Raw genomic sequence first — 27,451 nt, forward strand, 5'->3', positions numbered from 1 at the left:
ACCTGGGAACGGAAACTATTGCAGTTTATGCTATTTATTTATTGCAATTTAGACTATTTATGGCTGGAAGCACAGGTGGGGCTGCTGCGCCTTGCGGGGGGGGGGGTTGCACACACCTGGGAGTGGACACTCCCATGGCAGCGCTGCCGTCTTCCTGCTCCTGCACTGGGAGGGGTCACAGGGACAGGCACACAGACTCACCACTTCCCATAGGAAGTAACGTGTATTATTTTCTCTTCATTGTAAAAGAAACGTGTTCTTATGCTAAGAAGTGTAAACAGCACACAGTATGAAATAAACATAAGAGTCCCCGCCTTCCTTCACTCCGGGGGTAGTTACGTTTTCTGTTCACCCTTCAGCTTTCTCTAAGCAGGGGTGGCCACACACAAGTGCAGACACGTCACACACGTGTCTTTTAAAAGTAAATAAATGCAAAGCACCCTCTGTGCTTTGTTTTATAGCTTCCGTTTTCACTTCAAAATGTATCTTGAACTTGGTTCTCTATCAGGACAGAGGGATTCTCCCTGTCGTTCTCAGTGGCTGTGTGGGATTCCACCCAGTGGACTCACCACAGGTAGCTTCCATTAATGGGCATTTAGGCTGCTCATTTTTATATTAGTCTTGTGTTACTATAAAAGTGGTAACATGAGGATATCTGCACACATATGTACTGTTGCAGATATCTTTCTAGGTTACATTCTTACTTGGTGGACTATTTAGGTCAAAAAATAGAACCGTTTAAGTTGTCCATCGCTACCGGCAAACTGCCGTCCAAAGATGTGCCCCGTGACCCCAACCTGCAGGGTGAGCGGCCCCCCACGCCCCCCGTCAGCAGCTTCTAAGTCTCTGTCCAACTGATGGGTGAAGACAGATTCTGTTCGTACAAATGCACACATATCACAAGGGTGTTATCGGTAACACCTGTACATGCCTAAACACATACATTTAATTAAGAGACGGGTGAGAGTCCTTGCCTTTCGCAGAGAGATACTGCAACATTTACACGTGATGACAGGCCCCCCCGAGGGTAGCTTCACTGTACTCTGGTGCTAGGGTGACTGGGGGTCTGGTGACCCAAGACTGGCCACGTATCGGCGGCAGCTATTAGGGCTTGGTCATGGTGAATTGACTTTATCATTGCTCGTTTTCAAATATCCAGAGTACCGTGTGAGACCACGTGGAACTGCCACCTCTGTGGGTCCAGAGGCTCAGGGGTTGGGACGTCACGTGGTTCAGCCCAGTGAAGAGCTCGGGCCAAACCCCGCCCCCCCCCCCACATCTACTGGCCAGGAGCAGCCCCCAGTTCCTACCGGGGGAGCAAGAGCCAGCCCACTGCGTCCTGTCTCACCACCACAGGCGTTCACCCCCAGGGGCCCCGCACTGGTTTGTCTGGGATCATCCAGCAGAAAGGTCACTGTCCCGACGGCCCGTGGCCCCCCGATCCCCGCCGTGCACATGCGGGTGTTACTCACGGCTCCAGAGCGAGTATGCAAGGCGGCAGTTCAGCCGGCGGTACAGCTGCTTGTTCACGGGCCAGAGGACTAGTGTGCAGAGCTGGATGGAGTTGATGATCAGCCCGCTCACCACGAAGACGAAGCCGATGAGGAGGTGCACGACGAACTGGGTCTTCAGGAAGGCAAGCAGGCCCATGGCCACAGCTCAGTAGCGAGTGCAGGGCCCTTCACTGAGAACGGCCGTCCTGCAAAGACGGGGCAGGCAGTCACGTGGGGCGCCAGGGACCCCAGGGGTGAGGGGCTGCGGGCGGAGGAGGGGTCCACAGTGCTCACGCCAGAACGCAGATCTGCAGCTACCCACCACGGCGTCCTCAGGACCTTGCCTCCCGAGAGCTACGTACGTACGGGGTGGACGGGGAGCTGATACATCATGCACACAGGCATCACCCACAACATACACACACACACATTACATACACACCACACAACGTATACACACATGCATAAAAGAAAGGAAGAAAGACAAGACTAGAAGAAATGCACACAAATATTAATAGTGAGTATCTCTAGGTAAAGGCATGATGGGTAATTTTTCTTTTCTTTTTTTAGCATCTTACTTAAAAGATCAAAACTGCACACTCAATCTCTATAAAAACATTTCAACTACTGTCTTTTAACTCCCAAGCTGCTGTACCCTTTTTTAGCTGAAAGGCTTTTGTTTTGGTTTCTAACGCAGAAGCGGTGACCCCCCGGGACTCAGCCAGCTTCTCCCGCTTCCCTTCAACACTGGTTTCTTGGTTTCAAAGATGAAGCCAGAGGCTCGCATTTCATGGCTGTACTGCTCCGCGAGCTGCCCTGGAATCTCGTGTGGACAGAAACAAGCAGACGGCTGTGACGGAGCCCTGGCACTTTCAGAGCCGGCCACGTCACAGCCTGGTGGCTGCCTGCCTCGACTGCGGCTGGGTCCTCCAGAGACGTGCCCCGTGCTCTCTGGGATGCGGGTGGAGTGGGCTCCAGGGGCCTCCAGGGTGGCCCCACTGGGCACACTGGGGCACAAGGGCCTGGCTGCTGTGCCAGACATGAGGCCACGTGACTCCAAAGGATGCCCTCCGTCCGCCCTTGGCCCCCGAGTGGCTGCCAGCAGCCACGTGGGGAGGATGCTCGGGAGGACAGGGAAGGAGCCAAGGCCTGGCGCCAGGTGTGGGAGTCCCCAGGGGAGCTGGCCCCCCAGGCCCGGGCAGGCCTTCTGATGCCCGCAGCCCCCGAGAGGCCCCAGCCCCCTGCCTTCGTGTCCAAAGCTTTGACCCCGAGAGGCCCCGAGAGGACGCACGTGCGGCGCTGCACACACTTCCTGCCACCGTCACCTAAACTCGCACGAACCCCGGGGGACGCCGTCACTGCCCCTACGTGACGGGAGAGCAAAGGAAGCGCAGAGGCTTTGTGACTTGTTCAGGGCCACGCAGCGCAAAGCAGGAGGGCCGGACTCCAGTCCCAGCAGGCAGACCCGCGTCTGTGCCCCCGTGGGCGGGGGACCCCTCTGTAACGCACAGACTCACACATCAGCGAGGCCAGGCCTGAGGCCAGCTGCCTTCTGGGACCAGAGATAACGGCTTTGACCAGACTTGACGCTGCCACTCAGCATCTGGACCCGCACCTGCCACCCGGCAGGCTCCCTGCACCCCTGGCCCCAGGAGACCAGGCTGTTCCCCACCCTGCCATCCTGGGTCAGGCACAATAACCATGTGGGCCACAATAACCAGGGTCCCCAAAAGCCAGCTCAAAGATTGGCCCATCAGCTGTGATGCTGTTAAAAGCAGGTTCCCCAGGTCCGTGCCAGACCTGCTGGAGAATCAGTTTCACAGAGGTATCACTCACATATGCGCAGTGTGAGGGCACCTGTCAGACTGCTGCCCATTCAAGACAAAGCAGCTCCATCACCCCCCCAGTCCACGCGCCCCCCAGCCCCTGGCAGCCCCTCTGGGCTTTCTGACACTGGATCAATCTTCCTTTGCTAGAGGTTCACATAAAGAGGACCGCATGGGATCTGCCCACGGGCCCTGCCTGGCTGCGGTCCAGCCTCAGGTGACAGGGCGGTCTCCAGTCTGTCCGCTCACCTGTTCACCTGCCGACGGCAGCAGGTGTGCAGCCTCTGGCCCCGCACTTTCCCCAGCGAGCCTCTGTGCGGACACAGGCCTTCACTCGGGAATCTGTTTAACAAGTGCCAGTCCCTGGTCCATCTCCTGAACCTCTGGTCGAGGAAGTCCACCCCCAGAGGCCCAAGAGAGCTGCACCCCCACCTGGAACGGCCCTCCAGCCCCGCCTGGAGGTGAGCCTGGCTGGGGCTCCCGGCTGCAGTCGGCTGTCCTCCCTGGTGGTCAGTCTGTCCCCAATGCCCAGATGCGGATCTGGTGTCCTCGCTCCCTGTGGGCCAGACCCCGTCCTAAGGCACGTCAGCAGCTGCAGTCCCAGCCCCTCCCCCCTGCCCCCGCCACGAGAGCACCCGGTGCCCACCATCTGCTTGGACAGCGCTGCCTCTCGGCCTACCACCTCTGACCCAGCTGGGCCTGACAGTCTAGATAACACGTCAGGCACGCGTGCTAACTTGGAGGACCTTCAATGATGGTGCGGGGGGCTGACCCCGCAGAAGACACCCTGCTCCCCACTCAGCCCACACCCTCCCCGGCTCTCCCCCAAGGCCTGCACACTGGCAAGCAGGAAAGCATCGACTCGGCAGCCCCCCAGGAGCACTGGCTGTGCAGCCCTTGAGAACATTAAAATATATATATATACATATCATCAGACAATTCTAAGTTGATTTCCACATTTTTAAACCCAAGTTTAAATATGCAAGGGGCATAAATTCTGTCATACTGTGAACTTTTACTTTTAAACATACAGATCTTCCTTAACTTACAGTGGGATTACATCCCAATAAACCCATCATAAGTTGAAAATATCTTGTTAAGTTGAAATATATTTAATACACCTAACTTCCCAAACATCAAAGCTGAGCCTTGCCCACCTTCAATGTGCTCGGTGTACACGCACATTATCCTACAGTTGGGCAAAATCATCTGACACAAAGCCTATTGTATAGTAAAGTGCATATCCCCATAACTGATGGAATGCTGTACTGAAAGTGAAAACCAGAGCGGCTCTCTGCGTCCCGCATGGTCGTCAGTGTACCGGTTGCTCACCCGCGTGACGGCGGGGCTGGCGGGGCTGCAGCCACCTCTGCCCAGCATCGGACGGAGCATCGGACTGCGTGTTGCCAGCCTGGGAGAAGGTGAAAATGCACAATTCGAGGGCTTCCCTGGTGGCGCAGTGGTTGAGAGTCCGCCTGCTGATGCAGGGGACGCGGGTTCGTGCCCCGGTCCGGGAAGATCCCACATGCCGCGGAGCAGCTGGGCCCGTGAGCCATAGCCGCTGAGCCTGCGCGTCCGGAGCCTGTGCTCCGCAATGGGAGAGGCCACAACAGTGAGAGGCCTGCGTACCGAAAAAAAAAAAAAAAAAAAAAATTCACAATTCAAAGTATGGTTTTCACTGAATGTGTATCATAAAGTCAAAAAACCATAATTTGAATCATCATAAGTCAGGGACTTTATACTTTTAAATGTAGAAAATGGGCTCTAAATGCCACAGTGATTTGATAGCCACATCACCATCCATTTTCAAAATACATGAAAGCAAGCTTTTCTTTAAAAGTCAGGAAATTCATTCCCTTTTCTCTTTGAATTTGTATTTCCATTGTACGTCCTCTACAGGATCTCATTGTAATACAATTTATTATGATGGAGAGTCTTTTACCAATCATCTTAACCTAACATTATGTAACAAAAATATGTATGAATATTTAAATTTAATGTTTACATTTCTTGTGCATAGGCTAAATTTAAGTTTAAAAACTTCTTCTGGAATATTTGATGAAAATCCACTCCTAAGCAGTTCAGCCTATATCACCTCAGAATCCGGGCATTTGGTTGACCCAACGCCATGATCACATCTGAGAAATTTAACACTGACGTGAGCATATTACTGAATATCCTATCTGTGGTCCCCAAAATGGTCTGTGTCACTTCTTTCCATCCAGGCCCCGGTCGAGGGCCAGCGTGGCGTTCGATCGCACGCCCCTGTTCTCCTCTGACCTATAACACACTCATGCTCCCACCCACTGGAAGAGCCCGGGACAGCTGTCCTGTAGATACCCCGCAGTCTGGCTCTGTGTCCTTGAGACTAATTCACGCTCAGGATGACGCTGGAGGCTCCCGGCTGCACCCACCAGGGGCACTGCCCCTTGTCCCCTTCCTGCCACAGCTTGGTGAAGGCAGCGCCCCTAGGTGTCTGAAGGCGAAAGTTCAGCCTGCTGGGCTTACTCCCCCCCATCTGATGGGAGACGTTTGAGTTGATATTCACCCCCAACTGCCTCTGACCCCAGTTTCCGTCAAGGCCCCCTCCCGCCTAACTCTCACATCCTGAGCGCTAAGTGGGCAGAGCTTGTTCTGACCCGTAACCACTGCCCTGTAATGGGTGCTGTAGGGACCACCCCTGCCTGTGTGAGGCACTTAACCTCACGACACAGATGAGATGCTTCAAAACTGCAGCAACACGCAGCTCTTCCAATGACGTTGGTGTAAGCTTTTAGAAGACACGTGATACGTCCTAGAATAAAAGAACCCATCTAAGGTAGAAATTATGAGGCATAATTGGTATCCATCCATCCCCCGACGCCCCCAAGGTAACCGCCATTTTCCCATAAAGTTTTGTTTTAAAATAAAAGACATTGGCCCCTTTTCATTAATACTCAGATGCTGTTGCTGAACTGGCCAGGAAACCTGAGCCCAAGTCCCATTGTTAGGTAAGAGTTTAGGTTGTTCCAGAAGCCTGGCACCTGCACAGCCTGGTCCTAAGGGTATTGTGGCCCTGTACAAGCTGCCAGGACCCCACCTTCTCGGGGCAGGGGATGAGGTGCACTCACCCTCCCCAAAGGGGAGACAGAGGGTGGCACTGCCACTTGGGGACAAGGGGCACAGAACAGAGGCCGGCCGGGGGAAGGGGAGGGGCAGGGCACTCGGCAGAGCCATGCTGCCCACAGTTCCAGGGCAGGTGAGTAAGGCTCCCAGAGCTGCAACACGACACGCGTCCCCTGAGAGACACCGACCGGGGCCTCTCGGGAGCTGCCAGAGCTCCGGTGGGGCAGGAAGGGCCGGGAGCCAGACCAGACCCTCCTCCCAGCTCCAGCACTGCCCCCTCCCCCTGCCCCAGAAGCAGGACCCTCGTGGATCTGACACTGTCCCTCCAGGGCTTTTGCTGCTAGTTCCGAGCCAGTTCCCGTGGCCGCGTTGCTCGGGGCTCAGGGTGGTGAAGGGGAGACCTGGGAGCCACGAGCGCCTGGACCACCTCCCCACTATCCCGCCGCTGCTGGGCTCAGCTGCTGCCACTGCCAGCCCCGACCTCGGCACCTCTTGTTACGAGTGAATTGTGTCCCCTCACAAGGGTATGTTGGGGTCCTACCGCCAGCACCCCAGCGTGTGGCTGTGTTTGGAAATACAGTCTCAACAAAGGAAATCAAGTTAAACGGGGGCACTAGGGTGTGCCCTAATCCAATCGGACTGGCAGCCTTATAAGAAGAGATTAGGACACAGACGTGCACAGTGATGGCCACGCGAGGACACGGGTGGAGGCGGTCTCTACACACAGCTGCTTCCTTCACAGCCTCCGACACCCTGGCCTCGGCCTTCCAGCCTCCAGGACAGGGAGAATCGATGTCTGTTGTTTAAGCCCGCAGCCTGCGGTGTGTGTCAGGGCCCCAGAGCAGAGGAACACAGCTCTTAGAAGTATGCAGGCCTTGTTCCCAGATCCTGTAATTCTATGCGTGCACAGGCCCCTTCCCACGTCCTGCTGCCCAGGAGGCCCGGGGTCTGCTGGGGACCCTGGCCCAGCCACACCCTGCTCACGTCCCCTGCACCTGCCTCAGGGCCCACCCCCAGATGCCCATAGGACCGGCACTGGTCCCTTTGTCCCTCTTCCTCAAGAACTAGCCCGTCAGATGGTATGGTCTTCAGATCTCCTTACCAGGCACACCCCCATCTTTCCAACGAAGCCTTTCCACAGAAACCAAAGCTGTAGTCGAGGGCCCGTCAGGGTGCTTCCTCGCTCCACGCAGGGAAGGTGAACGGCTCTCTGAACGTGGAAGACCGCTATTCCATTTACACACAGGGCCCACGTCCGTCCCTCCAGCCTCTGCCAACACGGTCTAATCTTACAGCTGGGGGAGCAGCGCCCGATCGGAAACTGCACCCCCAGCCTGAAACGTCCAGGGCTCTGGCTCTCCACTGGGGCAGAAGCTGGCCGGCTCTGGGGGATGCCACTTCAGCTGACCTGCTGCCCTGTTCCTGAGATCCAGGGAGAAGGCATCGCCGCTGACAACCACTCTGGGCCAGCTACCTCTTGGAGCTGAGGTCAAAGCCTGGCAGCCTCACCCTGCCCTGTGGGGGCAGCCTCTCCTGAGCAGGTCTGACCTTGAGCACAGTGGCTGGTGAAGGGAGAAGATATTAAACATGCCAAAAGTGCCTCGTTGTTTTTTTTTTTTTGCAGTATGTGGGCCTCTCACTGCTGTGGCCTCTCCCGTTGCAGAGCACAGGCTCCGGACGCGCAGGCTCAGCGGCCATGGCTCACGGGCCCAGCTGCTCCGCGGCATGTGGGATCCTCCCGGACCGGGGCACGAACCCACGTCCCTTGCATCGGCAGGCGGACTCTCAACCACTGCACCACCAGGGAAGCCCAAAAGTGCCTCGTTTTTGATGTTCTAGATAGGAAGTCTGGATTATAGGATTAAAAGAACGGTTTAGTTATATGTGATCCAAATTCAAAGTCTATAATGAAGGAGAACCAAGGCTGTTACCTTCCCTTCTTCCTTACTTTGTCCCATCCACCCATCCATCCACCCATCTACTCATCCATCCACCCACCCATCCATCCATCCACCCATCTACCCACCCACCCACCCATCCACCCATCCATCCACCCATCCACCCATCCATCCACCCATCCATCCACCCATCTACTCATCCATCCACCCACCCATCCACCCATCCATCCACCCATCCACCCATCCACCCACCCACCCATCCATCTGTCCCATATCTGAGTGCCTATATGTGCAGTAAGCAGGGCAGACGTGGTCTGCTATGGGGCAGCAGAACAGAAAGGCCACGCTGGCTGGCTGCACGGGGGGCAAACTGCACGGGGGGCAAACTGCATGGGGGCAAGCCCTAGGTTTTTGTTTTGCGTGTGAATAGTTCTGCTGTTTCCGAGTCAGGAAACACCGGAGAAAAGGTCTATGAACAAGACTGACTATTGGAAACAAAGGAGAGTAGAGAGAGAACCTTATCTCTAATATTTTTAAAGTATCTTAAGATAATTGAGGCGGCAACGTCTGCTGTTCAGAACATAGCCAAGAATGGGAATAAACCCCCATCGCTTTCTGAGCAGCCAGTCTGGGTATCAGGGACGCAGACACGTCACCCACAGGGACTCCTCAGCTCCTAGAAGGGCTCCTCCTCACTCCTGCTGGCAACATAGCTGGGACCTGTGGGACTGGGTGGTCTCCTGGCCCACAGCCGAGCCGAAGTGCCAGATGAGAAAAGAGGGGGCGGCAGGCGATGGAGGCAGGCATCCTGCTGACGGCAGCACGAGGGCAGAGGCAAGCCCGCGACCGGACACAGCACCACCTGGAGGGCATCCGGGGCTGGGGCAGCTCGCAGACCCAGCGGCCCCATGATGACATCACAAATGAGAACACAATGCAGCAACTGTTGTCCGCCCTGACCGCGCCCCCACACCAGGGATGCTGCGCCACTCACCGCGGCACTGATGGTGCTGAGGGGCAGAGGAGGATTTTCATGAGTCTAACGAAAATTTTAGATTAGACCAGCACAATCCTGTTTTTGAGGTTTAAAGGGGTTGGCTTCAGTTCTCGGGTAAATTCACTTACAGGGACCACCTTGTCTTTCAATAAGGCTGCAAAATATGACATTTCTTTGCTAATAATCATGTGTTGCTGGTCCAACCTCATAAGCCTAAAAACTGAAAAGGAGGAGTAAAATCATCCCTGCTTACAGCTGGTGGGTTTGTACTGTATAGACCCAAAAGAGTCCACTGTAACCAAAGTGCCACTACAAACAGTAAAGGCTTACAGTAATGTTGAAAGGGACGAAATTAATACAATGTCAGAAGTCAACATTCTAATAATGTTCAACAACTAGTTCTACCTGAAGTAATCAGGAGGCACTAAGACAATAGAGAAGTTTATTTCTTTCTGACGTAACAGATCCAGGTTGCTGGCCCCAGATGGTTATTTGGGACAATGGAGCAACCTAGGAAGCCATGCACTGAAGATGCAGCCCGGCAGCTCCGCCCACCATGGTCACCTGGGGCCCAGGCTGCCAGGAGCCCTGCCATCTTCAATGCGTGGCTTCCTGGGTTGCTCCATTGTTCCTCTCTAGCAGGTACAAAGGGGTAAAATGGCAAGTCCAGGACTAGGGATTTCCTCTAAAGCAAGAGGGGTGCAAACTCACAATCCAAGCCCTTGGTGACCAGAACGATGAGGACACAGAGCCCTGCTGTAGGTCCAGGCCACCAGACAGTGTGGCCCAGTGGGCACACCTCCACGTGAACACACAAAAACAGAAGACACAGTGGAGAAGACCCTGTGTACGTTTGCAATAAAAAAGACAAAATACCTAATCACAAACTTCAGCAGAAGTAAACAGGTTTATATGGGTAAACCTCAGAATATCCAGAAAGAGACAAAAGCAGAAGTAAACAAATGGGAAAACACTGTGCAGCAGGGGTAACACTGCCCCCTGCGCTCACGCCCTGGTAAAGCAGCACCGTTCTCCCCATCAAGAAGTGGGGTCGGCTTCCCGGTCCCGGAACGCAGGCTGGCCACAGGGCTCACCCCTAAATAGACTGGGGTGGGCCTTGCATCATACGACTGACTCCCGAGCCTGGGCCTTCAGAGCCCTTGCAGCTTCCAGGGCACCCTCCGGGCACCAGAGGAGGAAGCTCGGGCCAGCCAGCTGGAAGGTGGGCCCACATGGAGCAGAAATGGACCCACGGCCCCAGGCAGGCTGCCGACTGACTGCAGCCTTGCAAATGACCCCAGGTGAGATGAGCAGAAAGCCGCCCTGCTGAGCCCAGCCCAAAGTGATGACCCACAGCTGTGAGCTAAGAAAACAGTGGTTGTTTTCAATCACAACCTTTTGAGGTGGTTTTTTAGATAGCAATACATAAATAACACACAAGCCATTCTTTCTAAGTTAATTTATAAATGTAATTGAACTCTAATTAAAATACCAACAGGTCCCCCATCCCTCAGCCCTGGAGCTAGAAATGCTGATTCTGCGGTCCACATGGAGAAACAAACAGGAAAGAAAACCAAGAAATCATGAAAAAGAACCAGGGAACAGCCTGCAAGATACGATCATGTACAACGAAGCCTCTGCTATTAAGAGTGTGGACCTGGCCTCCTGGAGTCCCTGGGCACCTAGAGCAGTAAGCCTGCAGCCGCTGGTGGGAGACTTGGAAGCCGTGTGGCCTGGGTGTTGCTGCAGGCTGAGCCGACGGCCATGACTGGCTTTCCTTTGCACTTGCCTTTAGGCAGACTTGTATTTCTACTGTATGTACAATAAGTAGGATACAGCTGGCACTTCCCTGGCAGTCCAGCGGTTAAGACTTCCCTTCCGACGCAGGGGGTGCGGGTTCGGTCGAGCTAAGATCCCACATGCCGCACGGCCAAAAAAAATGCAAAACAAAACAAAACATAAAACAGAAGCAATATTGTAACAAATTCAATAAAGACATTAAAAATGGTCCACATCAAAAAAAAATCTTGGGCCTCCCTGGTGGCGCAAGTGGTTAAGAGTCCGCCTGCCGATGCAGGGGATACGGGTTCGTGCCCCGGTCTGGGAGGATCCCATATGCCGCGGAGCGGCTGGGCCCGTGAGCCATGGCCGCTGGGCCTGCGCATCCGGAGCCTGTGCTCCGCAACGGGAGAGGCCACAGCAGTGAGAGGCCCGCATACCGCAAAAAGAAAAAAAAAAAAAAAAAAAAAATCTTAAAAAAAAAAAATAGGATACAATTAACTTAAAACCATCACTGGGCTCATGAAACTCTTTTGGCATTCCGTATCTCTCAACCAAGGGGTAATAAGGAAGGTATCATGAAAGGATGTACCAAACGGCCCCTCCAGGCCTCCGTGACAACCGCCCCTCGTGAGAGAGCTCGGCCATGGCAGCAGCGCCCCTCCTTGGGCCCTGGGAGGGGACCCCCAGCCCCAGATCTAAGCCATAAAGGTAACCCTGTCCCCAGTTGGAGCGGCTGCTCCAGGGATGGCCCAGTTCCAGGCAGTGGGGCCTTCAGGGGCTCCCAGGAAGGCGTCTGCTTTCCTAGACCAGAGACAGCACCCGCCCCCCACACCATGCTGCCCCTCTGTTCTTGGCTCTCCTTGAGTGAGTAGGGGGCGTCCACGGAAGCCACGTCAGGAGCACGAAGGGACAAGCAAGGGGAGAAAGGACCCACGCTGTGGGCGGCGGCATCGGCGAGCAGCCGGCAGCTGCCACAGCCAAGAGGCAGAGGGGACACAGGTCTCGGGTATTTCAACCACCACTTCTGTTACCTGCGGCCCAGACCCCCGCCCGCGCACCCTCACCGCTGCTGGCACCATCACGCACGCAGGTCTCGCACGTAACACACGACGCTCCGGCAAAGCTGGCTAAAGGGACGCCTCGTGTTTACCGCGTTCACGTGCGACACCAGCAGCGTGACTCCGGAAGCTCGTGCCTTTCACGTGTCATCACGAGCTGCCTCAACGACAAGTTTCCTGAAAGACCAACATTACGGCAGAGCCGATGTAGCACGTTACCTGACGGTCTCATCTGAGACTCTGGAAACCCTGTCCCACTCCGGATGGGCCAGTGACGTTGGCTGCAGAGGGGCCGTGCAGGCTGGCGGGGGAGGGCTCCAGACTCAGGACAAAGGAAACCGCCCATATTTCCGGCTCCCATGGGAGACACCTGGGCATTGCTGCAGCGAGCGAAGGCCGGACAGATAGCTGGCTGCCCAGGCTGAAGGGCAGGGGTCACGCACAGCCAGCACTGCCCTGACCGCGCGCAGGCTGCTGGAGGAGCCTGATGGATCAGAGGGTCCCCAGGTCCCCGGCCCCCTCCAAAGGAGGCCGAAGCTCCCCGCCAGGCTAGGAGAAGGGCCTGGGAACTACAGGCTGAGGACAAGGGTGGGGAAGTGCTGACATGTCCCCAGGGGGCTTTCCACTGTGGAAACGGTGCCCCACGCAAGAAGGGAGGGGGGGCGGGGCCAGGAGGGGGGCTGGAGCAGAAGCCCAGGGACAGACGGCCACGGGCCGCGGTGAGAAGGCATGAGAGGGCCCTCCGGGCCCCCCCACCCCACCTACCAGAGCTCCAGGATCCTCCGTCTTTCTGAGGTTGTGCTGAAGGTTTTACTGGCCCGAGCAGTGGTGAGGTTTGCGGTGCAGGGTGGGAGGAATGTGAAGAGCTCCCAGGCCTGAAGACTGCACAGTAGGCCCGTGACAAGCCTCTAGGCCTGAGGACACCGCGGGCACCCCTCACACCAAGGTGGCCGCCTGGCCTGTACGCACACGCGCACCCACATGTGTGCACGTGCACACATAAAACAGGCACACCTAAGTTGCCTTGGATGTAACTTTGTGACCATCATCTGCCCTTTATAATACAGACGTTTTACTCTTAGAGAAACAGATGGGAGTTTGCTTTATAATTATTCAGTACATTGGTTGTTAATACACTTTTCTACATGTACGATGTATTTCACAATTTAAAAAGTTACATCGGGTCCTGGTGTTCCCTTAGGAATGCACAGAGCTTGTCACTCCCAGACTGCAACAAGATAAAGCCAGACAAACTGCAAGTTCATGACTTTTCTTGACCCCATCAGAGATGTGAGGTCACAGGACAAGCAATTAACAAAAAATGTGGAGTGAGGTGGGCGCCTGCAGGGGGCGGGACTGAGCCCTGGGTTCCCGGGGACAGACCCAGGAGGAGCTGGTCACAGGAGGCCACACAGCTGGGGAGGGTGTGAGGTCCCAGAGCTGCCAGTGCGGAGGGAGTGTCCCCTCCCGCAGGCTTTTTCTCCATGACTCCCAACCAGCATGCCCGAGAGAGTCTGGGAAGAGCTTCTCCTACACAAACCCTAGAATCTAGAGGTAATTGACAGTGCTCTTTGAGAAAGCAGAACACACATCTCAAAGGATGAACAAGGCCACTTACAAAGATAAAAAATGTTGTCACATTTGCCATTAAAGAGGCATCATGCTTCACACACTTAAGAAGATAAGAGTTTTAGAAAGGCAGGATTGGGACGTTGGGATTGACATATACACACTAATATGTATAAAATAGATAACTAATAAGAACCTGCTGTATAAAAAATAAACAGGGCTTCCCTGGTGGCACAGTGGTGGAGAGTCCGCCTGCCGATGCAGGGGACACGGGTTCATGCCCCGGTCCGGGAAGATCCCACGTGCCGTGGAGCGGCTGGACCCGTGAGCCATGGCCGCTGAGCCTGCGCGTCCGGAGCCTGTGCTCCGCAACGGGAGAGGCCACAGTGGTGAGAGGCCCGCGTACCGCAGAATAAATAAATAAATAAATAAAGCCTGGGTCGCGGGCAACGTGGGCGCATCCGGGGGTGGGGTCGGGGAGGAGACCTGAGACCACTGGACGTGACGCCATCAGAGGCCTGCAGGGCGCCCTAGAAAGAGCATGGCTGTATCTGAGGAGCAGGCCTTGCTTTTGCTCTTTTGGGGGGAACCAACCTCTTGCTGTGATCACTTTCAGATGATCCTGCTCAGGGAGGACAGGTCAGCAGCTGCGGGAGGACGGCTGCCTCCAGGGCAGACCTAGCCCCACAGTGTCCTTCCCTAAACGTCGGGGCAAACCTGCAGCAAGCAGGCTGGCTGCCGTTTTAACCCGATCTCACCCAGCGCCCAGCACTCAACAGAAACAGCACAGGAATCGACGACGAATCCTGTAGGTGAACGTACCAGCCACACATCTCCCACTGATAGCCCCATTATGTAAGGTAACACATCTACTTCCAAAGATATGAGTTATAACAAAATTTGTTAATATTTAAAAGGCACAATAGATAAAACATTTTCTGAGTTTAATGTTAATAGAGCCATGGAAAGAGTTACCAGGGAATCTGGTGACCTTTACAGACTTGTCCAGCTGTGACAGAGAGTTAATACTGAAGCCTGAGCAAGAAGACAGATGACGACCTTTCTAGCTCTTTCTAGCACTGGACTTTTCTCCTTTATCAACAAATACTTACGAAGCACCTGCTGTGGGCAGCCACTGTTTTTGCGTCCTAAGAGATAATGGCACAGACCACCACCTAAGTTCAGGACGCGATGCTCTACTTGACAGAAAGACCAAGTATCAAGATAGAATAATGCACGGAGCAGAAGAAAAGAAAATTAAATTCATGAAACGGCAAAGATTCACTAGGATTAATTTCATCTACCAAATGATACCCTGTTATGGTGGCAATGATTTTGCAACATTTAAAATGTTAAATTGCTTATGAAGTTTTAATCCCTTCCAGTCAGCATAGAAACTCCAAGTCCTCTACATTTGGCGCTGCTGACGGAAGGTCCCAACACGGCTGGCGCGCTCGCCGCCCCGCCCCCTGCCCCTGCGTGAATAGCCACGCACTCTGTCCAGTACCCTTTGGAAAAAGCACCAGGAATGATCGCCCTCTCTGAGCTGCCCTTTCTTCTCTCTGCACAGCTCACTCACTCCCATTCTATGGATTTTTCTAACTTGTAACATACATAGCAGTGATGGGTCTATTGACTGAACCAAGAAATAATAATACATTCGTACTACAAACGCTTTATTTTCATATTAAATGTATTGAAATGGTTATCTCACTACCAGTAGCATCTGCTTCCTAAGTGCTTTCAGGTTGAAACTTTTATTTAGGTCAATAGCAGTGGAACACAGAACGTTTTTCCTCAAGGATTTGATGCTTGAGCACAATCCAAAATGTGGTCACTTTACAAATTTCACAGAATTTGGACCCTGGGACCAAGAACAGTAAAATTTAATTCCATGATTCTCCTCCTACTTTCCCCTGGACTCTCCTTCCCCACAAAAAAATGTGCTGAAATAAGTCACACTATCTGCAAGAACTTGTTAACTCAAGTTCTTTTTTACCTTCTTCTTGCTTTCTTAATCTCTGCCTACACCTTTGTAAGGAGCCCCTTTACTAATCCTCCCTTCACATATTTGTTTTCTGTCAGGACGCTGACTCACACAAAGAAGAAGACAAAAATTATGGCAACCTCATGATAGGAAAGGTTTCAGAAAATTTAACTTCCACTCATCCTTTGTGAAAAGATTATTTGAGGATGTAGTCCAGCAAAACAAGAAGGAATCTAATGAAGAGGAAGACATGGAATTTAAGAAGAAGAAGAAATAGGCAGTTCTGCAATGAAAAGAAATGCCAGGATAACAACTTTATAGATGGCCTGGAAAGAAACTCGTCCAAATTAAAACAGGAAATCTTTCAAGAAGAAAATAGAATTTGTTCAACAAAGAATATAACTAAGGAGCTGGAAGTTTTTGGTATTGAAGAAGGAATATGTGTCTTTTCTCAAAAATAAAAAACAAAACAAATAAGATTTTTCAAGTAATAAAAATGCTATGCAAGGAAATTGTGACCCAAATGTAAATCAAATTAACAGGGGGGTTTAATAAGGTGCTTAAAACTTCCTCCTTCAAGCAGCAAAGACTTAAGGGCTTAGATTTCTAGTTCTTCCTTTGCAGCGTCTGCAGCAACAAATTTTTTTTTTTTTTTTTTTTTTTTTTTGCGGTACGCGGGCCTCTCCCTGTTGTGGCCTCTCCCGTTGCGGAGCACAGGCTCCAGACGCGCAGGCTCAGCAGCCATGGCTCACGGGCCTAGCTGCTCCACAGCATGTGGGATCTTCCCAGACCGGGGCACGAACCCGTGTCCCCTGCATCGGCAGGCGGACTCTCAACCACTGCACCACCAGGGAAGCCCTGCAGCAACAAATTTTTAAAAACTTTGTTGTGAATGCTGTTTCTGGACTTTTAATATTTACAACCAACCTACGAAAGAAGCATGGAGAATTTAATTATAATTACACAACAGAATATGAACATCATAAACCCAAATTATTTTACATAATGGGGGTCTAGAGATTTTTGTCTAAGTTGATCCAACAAAAAGTGGAAATTTGAGTACATTAAAGTCTTAAGGGAACAGTAAAATAACTAAAAACAATAGTATAAGTAACAAAAGTTAGTGGTAGCATTGGAGAGAAGGTGGGAGGCCCGTAAGTTGACTAAATCCCTCATGACTCAGCGTGAGGAGTGGACAGGTACCTCTGATGAGGATGGGGGTTTGGTCCATCCTACACACTGACAACCAAAAATCTAGAACAGTGCCTGGGACACGGTGGACACTCAGTAAAAATCTGTCGGGGAACTGGATAAAGTTTAAGTCAAGAGAGAGAGGCACATGCAAACTCTGTGGAACGAGCCCGAGCACTCATTCTCAGTGGCGACTCTGAAGATGAATTCTGTCAACGTGTCAGTGTCCACCCTCAGTGCCCAGGGTCCCGCCCGCCCGCCACGGTTTTCTCCACCAAAAAGGGGGAGTGTGTTGGCACCGGGGCTTAGGACTGCATTCTTGTCCCGTGTCTGTGGCCTCAGCAGGTGACATGATCCTTTTGAATTTCTGTATCTGTTTGAAGATGTGGGTGAGGCAGCCTTTACATGCAGTAGCACAGGCTGGCTCTAAGGGTTAATAAGTCTCCCTCCGTCCTTCCTTTATAAACAGCTGAGGTCTGAAACAGCCTTTGTAAGCCAAGTTTTAAAGGGCATTCAAGTTCCCAGGTCAGCAAACAAAGGTGCTATTTTCCCTACAAATTATGGATAGCTGAATCATTTTGAGCGTCTGTAAAACCGCATAATTCAGCTGCTAACCCCAAGAAACGGCTTATACAAGAGGGTGTTGTTGCCACATTAGTTTGGGAAATCCTGGGTGCCCCACTCCATGCTGAAGATAACGGAGACACACTCTGAGACGCTTGGCAGGGAAGAGACGGGCTGAGCAGTTACTTCCCAAACTGTGAGCTCCTGAAGCTCTTAGTGTCTCTCGTTTGCCAGTTTCACTAATTCAGACTCACTTTCCCTCCTCACTCTACATTAACGAGGTTTTAATTATTCTCTACACATTTCATTTCGAAGGGCATGGTTGGAATCTGATTATTGGACGTGGTTATAAATAACTACCATGAAAAACAGCTACCGTTATAATTTCAAACAAGGTTTTCAGCACTAGGTTTTTTTTCTCTCCCCCCAAAACACCCTAAAACCCCAGAGCGATAAACACACTTCAACAGGGAGGGAAACTTATCAAACTTAGCAAGGCTTCCTGAGAAGAGCAGGGCTCCATCCCGGCCCCGCAGCCCAGACGAGGCGACTCTCCCCCACCTCACCCCACCGTCAGAGGTTCCGCGTGGCACCTTCCGTGACCCCGCAGGGCTGCCAGACCAGACTCCCCCACATAAAGCCTCAAAAGGGGCCCCCCTCACGGGGCAGGGTGCCTTCTTCCCCAGACCGTGCTGGCCGCGTCCAGAGCCCTTGTGAGCAATGGGCTCACACCCAGCAGCAGACAGAGCTGCTCTGGCCAGAGTCCCTGCCCACGGAGAGAACCAGAGGAGGTGGGCCTCTGTCCTGGGTGCTGGGACGTCCCGGGCAGCTGTGACTGTAGCCACCCCGGTGCCCGCCAGGGGAAGGTCCCTCCCGCTGGACTTCCCGCGCTGCTCCCAGTAGGGGGAGCCGAGATTTACATGATCTGCAGCACGGAGGCTGCCACCCTGTCCTTGAAGTGTGCACACGTCCACGAACGTGCGCCGGCCTCTCGTGGAGCAGGACGCTCCTCCCCGCACTCTCCGACTAGGAGCTGGGCTGCGTCTGTCCAGTGAGCTGCGAGCCCCCAGTCGCCCCTCCGCAGGGGACCTTCCGCCAGCACTGAGCCAGTGCCCGCCTGGAGCAGGGCGCGGGGTCACTGGGGACAACAGCCACGGAACAGGCGGCGCTGGAGTACAGCCCTGGCTGGGAGGACAGCTCTGCAGACCCAGAGAATGACAACCTCGACACCCCCTCTCAGTTCTCAGCCTCAGGGACCCGACAGGGGCCGCCAGACTCTCTGGTTGGATCATGGCTGCTTCAAGAATGTTCCTTGAACTGGGTCTCTACCCGTTTGTGGATCAAGCGACCACTGAGTGGCTGGGACAAGCGTCGGCGGAGGGAACGTGGGAGGACCAACCAGACTAGAAACCAGCCGCCCCTCCCCTGCCCCACGCCCAGCAGGAGCGCACAGACTGCCCCGTCCCTGCCTTGACTCGCCATCCACATGACGACGGGGGGGGGGGGGGGGGGGGGGACAGACACACCCGCCGCCCACACCAGGGGCCCGAGGCCGGCCCCCCGCGGAGGCTACCTGTGGGCAGTGGTGCTGCACATCTGTGCCGTGGCCCTTCACCCTCAGGAGTGTCCCGGAGTCTGTGGTAAAGTTACTGGTCACTCCTCCTATGCGGGTCACTCCTGGCCAACAACGGCTGCTACTCACCCTCAAAAGAGGCCAGAAACCCATTTAACAAGGGACACAAGTCTAATTAGGAATTAGGGCTAACTCCGCCCCACACTCATGTGTTTATCTTTTGGTTCTGTGTAATCCTCATTTGTAAATTGTATTAACCCTGGGGGTGGTGCTGCAGAGCCTGGGGCCAAGGACAAGCCTGCCCGGGGGGCCCCCCCGCCTGCCGGCCTGGCCCCTCCTCGTCATCAGAAACAGAACCAGCATTAATCGGATCTACGGGACAGAAAGCTTCCAGATCAGAGAACTGAATTCCCAATCAGACAAGTACAAAAAGGGAGGAAACAAAAATAATCCCGGGACAGAACCTTCAAAAGAGCAGATGTCTCCTCACAGGAAGCTCTAGCTAATAAAGTCAGCCCCGCACCTGGGGTCTGGGTTTCCGCACGGCCGCCCTGCTAGCTGCCACTATCGGGTGGGTGCCGCCCTGTGTGGGCCGCTCCCTGAACTCAGCGGCATCACCATCAGCCCCCTGCACGAGGTTGTCACCTGCAGAGACAGGACATCGGTGTCTTGCTCTCCAGACGGAAACTGGGGTCCCGGAGCTCACAGGCCCCGTTTACGATCCCAGCCTCGCGAGGGGCCAGGCTGGAAAGGGGCGTCGGGAGCCCGGGCGGGTGAGGTCTCCGACTCGCCACCTCCCTGCATTCACGGCAAGAACTGGTGGGCACTCCCATCACGGCTGAGCACAGGGTCCGGGTGATTCGCCATAAGCCAGCTCGTCATTTACGGCTACAACGAGTGGCACCCCTTTAATGGAAACTACCTGTTTTCCACTTAATTTACAGACCACTATGTACATTAGCAGCCGCGGCAACCTCACCTTGCAGAGACGCAGCTAGCTCTGGTGACCTGCTTCCCTTGTTTGCTGCCAGGCCCCCACCCATGGAAGGGACTTTGTCAGTCCGGAGAGCAGAGGGGGCGGAGCCGCAGCAAAAGCAGAAGCAAGCATGTTCTCCCCTGCCCGCCCCCTGCCCCCGGGACAGCCCGGCCCGGGCGCCGGCCACGCTCACCAGTAGAAATAATAGGCCAGAGCCACGGCCAGCAGGGCGGTGCAGACCCCCGAGAACAGGCAGGCCGAGTAGCTGGCCAGCATCTTCGGATCCTTCTGAAAGTCGGTGAAAGGAGACTGGCAGCGGGGGCAGGTCAGCCTCCAGCCGAGGATGAGAAGAGGGGTTACGGCCAGGCCCACACTGCCTGGGTCTGTCGGGCCTCAGCCACCCAGACCACCTGCCCTGCAGAGAGGGGACACCACTTCTGAGTCCCGCCTTCCCAGCAGCGACCTGCGGGTCTCAGCGGCCAGTGCAGATGCAAACGGAACTTCTGGAGCCACACAGAAAATGCGGGCCTCTCCTCGGCCACAGCGGGGGCTCTGCGGGCACACGCTAATCCAGTAAGCGGCTTGCAGCCTAGAGCTGTCGTAAGCAGGTGGCGTCACGGGGCTCGGCCAGGAGACAGGTCAGCGGGACCCCCACCTCCCGACCCGACTGCGGATGGAGGGCACACACAAGGAACCCCGACAGCGTGACACCCCCAACCCCGCCCGGCCTGGGGCAGGTCACGCGGTGAGCTACACGGGTGGGCCTGGCTCAGACCCCGGGCTGGAAAGGTGACAGGCAGAGGTCCTCTATGCGGGGCTAGGTCCAGGCTCACAGGGTCCCCAGCCCCCTACCCGGACGCCAGGCCACACGCGCCACCCAGTTCCAAGTCTGCGCGCTGGGTGCACGGCCGCTCCGGCACCGTCTCTGCAAAGAACCGTGGGGAGGAGTTGCCCCTCTTACCCTTGGGAAAAGGGTGTGGAGTGAACTGGATGAGGGAACAAGCGAACTGGGGGCTGCTGTCCTCTGATGCCGCACCAGCCTGCAGTGTCTGAACCTGCAACGAGGGGCCAAGGTGACACGAGGTGACCCAGGGGCAGAGGTGGCTCCCGCGAAACCCATTCCCAGGGCACAGACACGCGGGGGGTGGCGGAACGCTTTCTGAGGGTTCTTCACGCTGCGCGGGGATGGAACGGCAGTCGTTACGCTGTCCACCTTTGCGGCACTCGGCACAAAACACCGTCTTCCAAACTGGCAGCTGCCCCAGCTGCTGCCTGCCTGGCCCCCTCGCAGCCCTGCGCCCTGCACGGTGGGGGCACCCACAGCTGGAGAAGCCTGCTTGGGCCCCGAGATCCACGGTGAGTCTGCGGGGTGTGAACATCCCCGAGTGACCTGAGGCAGCTGACCTGGGGCCTCTGGACAGGCTCTGTAAGGCTCCTTCTAGACGCGTAGTTCTGCCATTCCAGCCTCTGGCTCCCGGCCCAAGAAGCTACCAGGGGAGGAAGCAGTCATCACTCGTCCACTGAGCCCACGGGCGGGGCTCCAAGCACTGCCCAGCGTGGTCCCACTGGCTAAGGCTTTCCAGTCCTTAATCCCTACAGCCGTGGAGGAGCTGCTGAGCTGGGAGGCCAGCTTCTCGGAAGACGCGCGGAGCCCCAGGAGAGGACATGCCTCTGCCTTCCCAATGAGTAATGACACAGCCCTCCTCCCCCAGAGCTGCCCAGTGATCTACGTCCGCAGAACAAGCCCCCAAAGTTGGGCAGACGCAGCCTTGAGACCCTGGGGCCTTGGGTGCGTCTGCTCGTGGGGCGGCAAGGATGTTGCCCGTGAGGTTGTGACCTGTCACTGAGCGGAGGTCCCTCTCGGGTCTCCTGGGAAGGCGGCAGGTGCCCTTGACTTGATCCTTGACTGGCAGCACCTGGATTCAACCTTTCCCCTGAGGCCAGTTACCATTTGAAAAGGTATTTGTGGGGCTTCCCTGGTGGTGCAGTGGTTAAGAATCCATCTGCCAATGCAGGGGTCACGGGTTCAAGCCCTGGTCCAGGAAGATCCCACATGCCGCGGAGCAACTAAGCCCATGCACCACAACTACTGAGGCTGTGCTCTAGAGCCCGTGAGCCACAACTACTGAGCCTGTGTGTCACAACTACTGAGCCTGTGCTCTAGAGCCCGTGAGCCACAACTACAGAGCCTGTGTGCCACAACTACTGAAGCCCATGCGCCTATAGCTCGTAGTCTGCAACATGAGAAGCCACCGCAACGAGAAGCCCACACACTGCAACAAAGACCCAACACAGCCAAACATAAATAAATAAATTTAGAAAAAGAAAAAGCTATTTGTGAGGACTTCCTGAGCCCCGCTTGGCTCTGCCCTGCTCCTGAAAGGCTCTCCAGGCCTTCTCCACGCGCAGTCAGAACTAACTGCTCGTCTGAAGTGAAATCAGGCCACGGCCCACCCTGCTGCCACTGCCAGCATCCCAACGGTCACCTTCGATTCCAGGCCTTGAGGACGCTCCCAAGTCCTGTCCTGTCCCCAGCCTCCTGCTGCATTCTCAGGGCTGGAGCCAAGCTCAGAGGGCAGGCGGTGTGGGTGACCGGGGTGGGGTGGGGTCCCTGCACACCCCACGCAGACTCCTCTGAGCCCTTGTCCTCAGACCGCACCCCCAGGGGCTCCTCCGGGGGCTATGCTGTGTCTGCTTCTCCTCTGTTCTGTGCTGGACTCTGGACCCTGGGGAGCAGTGACGGGCCTGCCCTTGGCCCCGGGCCTTCAATGGTCCCTTGGGCCCAGACTCTCTGGCCACGTGTCGGGGACAGAACAGAACAGTCAGGCTGAGCCCACTGGTCCCATGCCTGACAAGTCCCGGCTTGGGGAAGGCGGCTCACTGGCAGATGCGGCGCTGGCCCTTGCTCTCCTTTGGGCTGTGGACCTTTGGGGTCTTCAGCGCGTCCTAGAAAGAGCCCCCAGGGAGAGGTGCACAGCACACACGTGCTGTCACTGGGCTCCGATCCCTGCACCCCGCCCCCGCTTCCCGGCTGAGCCTCAGTCTCCTCCACTGTAACGTGGGAGTGGCCACTCCACTATCTCAAGGTCCCCACGGAGAAAGGCCTGACACGGCAAATGCCAAAAGCGGTTAGCTCTTATGACGACATCCCCATTGTCCCCAAATCGTTTCCTTTGGAGGCAACAGATGAGCAGAGATTAAAGAAATACCCGAGGTGTCTCTCCAGGATAGAAGCAGGGGGGAAGCAACACCTCAACCCTGGTTTTGGCTGTACTGACCACGTGGGACATGGGGACCGCAGCAGGTTTTTATGATGCCCTTTAGGTGATTTGTGTAAAACACGCCAAACCTAGAACGCTCCGTAACTTGGTTTTATTTATTTTGAATTAAAGGCTGGCATAGGAATTTTGCCAAAACCCTCCTCCTATAAGCAGTGTTTCTGCTGAACGGAGGCTCCCCATGGGGGCCCGTCTGTGCTTGCATGGCTGTGCGTGGCTGGGACCCACGGAGGGAAGGGTCCTCTCCATCCTCTGCTGAGAGCGGCCCACAGGCCAGCGTCACTCGCTATAACTACTCGGGTTTGTTCTCCACGTCTCTTCTTTAAAGTTAAGGAGAACAAATACTACACAAGAAAATGACACAGGAATATAATGGCTCTATTTCCCTGGACCTGAAAATTATTGATTTATACAAAGTATTAAAAGACCAGGGAGAATGTTGCTAGAATTTCCTGGCGGTTTCTGCACAGCAGCAACACAAAAGGAATGCTTTAAAAACTTGGTGAAACCTTTCTTTTGACTAGATGACTCTTCTCATGACATTTCCACGTTCCCTTTCTTACGCAGCTCAGCAGAACTCAAGGTGTTAACTAACTATTCCTGCGTAACTATTAGTAATCACTATGCCCATCACACACGGGCACATATGAAGAATATGCAGTTATTATTGTGTAGCTTCAAACAGCAGTCCTCTTTGTCATCCCCGCTGACCCCCCTCATCCAGCAGGCTACCCCACACTGCCTGCCCACGGTGGTGGACACCAAGGACCACAGGCCGGCCAGCAGGGCCCGCAAGGCAGCAGGCGCGGTAGAGCCCTAACGAGAGGCAAACCCCTTCCCTGGTATCTGCAGGCCACGAGCTCCTGACCCAGAAACAAGGAGCCAGGAGTTAAGCGGAAAGTAGACCATATGCCGAGACACGTGGGTGGGAGGCCACGTGGGTGGGAGGCCACGGGGGCCACACCAAGGTCACGCTGACGGGTACTGTACACGGATTACTCACTGAACGATCACCGTCCTGCTGCCCATACATAGAATTCTGCCCAAGGTTACCAGGGTTTGAAACCAGTTTGGTCAAGGTGGCCTGTGAGCACATCGCTGCCCCCTGCCGGCCGGTCCAACCCAAGACGCCCCAGGAACGAGCGAGCTGGGCTTATCCTGTCTCCTGCAGTCCCCAGGGGCCGGGGTGTCCTGGAGTTGGTCCCCACGTCTCCACGCCTCAGACGCTTGTTAAACGGCAGTCAGTCACCCTCTGGCCCAGTTTCCCCAAAGACACTGTGTCAGTCCCGGCACCCGGCTCAGGACGATGGGGCCGCGCACACGCAGACGGGCAGCGACAAGGCTCGGGTGTGGGGAGGAAAGGGCTCGGATCCTCCTCTGCTCCCGGAGTCTCCTGCCGAGATGCCACCAGCCGGCTGGGAGGGCCAGCTCAGCGCTTGTTTATCCAGTTAGCTGAGCACCAGAGCTGGGGGAGGACCCTCACGTTCAACCAGGGGACACGTTGCCAAAAGCACTCACTCATGACTTCCGGGCCCCTGAAGGCCTTGCTGGGCTCCCTCCCACCAAGGACACCACCCTCCCCACCCCCGGCCCCCGCCCCCACCCCCCGCACCTCGTTCCCATGCCCAGGGCGTCCCTCCCGCTGACCGCTTGGACACTGAGCTCCTGGTGTCTGCAGGCAGCTCGAAACTGGAAAGGGCGTGAGTTTCTCGGTTTTTCTCCACTGGTCCCGGAGGAAGCAGGCAGCTGCGGCGTCTGCAACCCAAGCACTTCCCAGAGAAGATGCTCCGACCCACGCCCATCCACACGTCCTAGAGGAGGGCCCGTCCATGCATTCTGCTGGGACCCGGCCTGGGACATGGACACACACACACACACACACACACACACACACACACACACACACACACACCGTGGCACCTGGAGGAGGCGACCTCCTGCCCTCTCACCTGGAGGTTTTATATTTCACTCAACCCGATCTGCCCTCCCACAGTTTTAAATACACGAATAAATACGTAAATAACAAAGATAAACCCCACGCGTGAAACGCTCTGGGGTAAACAAGCCGGTGGTGGCAGAGGCCCCAGGAAGGAGGCCGCCGGGGCTCTCAGGGACCCACTGATACAACACCCTTCCAAACCAAACTGGGACCCTGGAGAACACAGGTTACTATGCAAACCAAACACGAGTAAACAGCCTGAGGTGTGAGCCCAGGAAAGCCAGGCCAGGTCTCCAGTGCGGCGGAGCAGCTCAGAACTCCCCCAGCGCTGTCCGCGCAGCGGCAGCGACCCTGCAGCATCTGTGAGGGCCGGTCGGGAGAACTAGCGCAGAGGGGGCAACCACAGTAGGTGTCCTGGGAAAACTCTGCTCCGTGGGGAGCGGGGCTAGATGAGCAACTCCCCCTGAGTCAGGGGGTCCGCCTGCAAAGCCTTCTAAGGACCAGGCTCTCTGGCCCTCGGCCACCTCGGGCGTTGAGATAATGGGGACACACTTATTTTTGTCAGGACTGGTTGGTAGGCCTTCCAAAGGCGCGTACAGTTCAGTGGTAGGTGATGGTGAGGAAGACGTGCACGGAGCATGGACGCACCTGCAAGAACTACCTGGTGGCCCTTAAAGAAGCAAAATGACAGCACAGTAAGCAAGCGAACTGGCATGCGGACAATTTCAGTTCATTGTGAGATAACGTTGAACAGCCCAGCATTCTGCATGGAGTTTACACACACGTGTACACCCTTCTTAGTGAAACTCACAGTTTCCAGGAACTAGTACCACCCGTTTGAAACTCATCCCAGAAAGAAAACTCCTACAGGGAAAGCAATTTTTAAACAAAACGTAGTTTCAGTCATGAAATCTCTTTGAACAATTATCATGATTCTTAAAATTCATATGAATCAGCTTGCTTTGTTCCTAACCATTGCAACTAAAAATCACTATTAACATTTCTATCTAACCTCCAGCTAAGTGAGTGGCATACGGCCACCGCAGCCTGTGGGTCCCCGTTCCCAGGCAGGAGTGTACATAACCCTCACTCTGGTCCTCACAACCTCCTGGTGAAAGCTATCCCGGTGCAAGAAAACAAACACGGGAAGCTGTCAATGTCATAATGCTGCAAGCATCAAGGCTCTTCCCGCAATGCTTACAGACGTCAGGGTACAGAAACGAGCCAGGTGTCTATAACAAGAATGTGCCCAAGTGACTTAATACTTTGCATCCATTCAAATGACGTGTAGACAGAAGCCCTGAAGCAGCCTGGGGAGGGTTTATCCAACCCTGGATGTATTCAGGGAGAATAAGAGCAAGCAAACGACAGCAGCGCACAGTGTACTGCTCTTAGTGGCAGAATGCCCGCCCTGGGTGGGGGGCTGGGCAGCCTCTCGCAGGAAGAGGAGGAGGGAGCTGGGCTGGACCCCAACCTCCCACATCCCCAACAGTGGGGAGGGACTCCCCTCCCCTGTGCCCGTCCCCGTCCCCGCACTGCTCCCAGAAATGGGACGCACAGCCACCAACTTGCTCTGAGCTCCAGGAAGTGGCAAAGAGAAGGACCTTCGAGGCTGCTGAGTTGAAAGGATGGAACCACGAAGCGCCCCCTCACCTGCAGACAGGCTTCATTCCTCCCTCGGGGGCAGCTGCCCCCACTGGCTGGGTGGCTATCACGCGAGCCCGCTGCATCCACAGGTGGCTCAGCGGCCCAGCCAGTGGACGGCAGCTGGATACACTGGCAGACCCGCCCGCCCCTGCCGCAAGCAGCAGGCCAGCGTGGGCCCCCCCACCCTGCCAGCTCACTGGAGAGAGAACCTGAGTTGTAGAATTTCAGGCCACACCCCTAACACCAGCTGGAGTTCGCGGTCCTGCCTGGTGATGGTGACCGCTGTCTGTAAGTAGCGCCCTGCACGCAGGTCACCGTCCCCCTGCACGCAGGTCACCGTCCCTGGGCGTCCTGGCGGCTCTGTGAGTCTGCAGCCTCATGCTTCACAGCTCTCTCGGGAGGTGGGCACTCCTTAGGAGCTTCATTTACAGATGAGGGAACTAAGGTTCAGAAAGGTTATGCAACTTGCCCAGAGTCACACAGCGAACACGCAGCAGAGTCAGGAGTCGGAGCCAGGCCAGCTAACTGCAAAACCAGAAGTGGGAATCGCGTCTTAAACAGCAAGGAG

General features: G+C 55.2%; 1 protein-coding gene across 1 annotated transcript in view; it reads right to left on the reverse strand.

Annotated features, from left to right (window-relative positions):
• The window catches only part of AGPAT3 (1-acylglycerol-3-phosphate O-acyltransferase 3), a 63,151-nt gene that overhangs the window by 20,701 nt on the left and 14,999 nt on the right, over positions 1-27,451 (reverse strand). The window contains exon 2 of the mRNA XM_060099698.1: positions 1,473-1,699. Coding sequence (XP_059955681.1) covers positions 1,473-1,650 — 178 coding nt within the window. The 5' untranslated portion in view covers positions 1,651-1,699. The remainder of the gene's footprint in view (positions 1-1,472; positions 1,700-27,451) is intronic.

The sequence above is a fragment of the Mesoplodon densirostris genome, chromosome 5 (genome assembly GCF_025265405.1).
Source record: "Mesoplodon densirostris isolate mMesDen1 chromosome 5, mMesDen1 primary haplotype, whole genome shotgun sequence".
In the NCBI taxonomy this organism is placed as follows: Eukaryota; Metazoa; Chordata; class Mammalia; order Artiodactyla; family Ziphiidae; genus Mesoplodon; species Mesoplodon densirostris.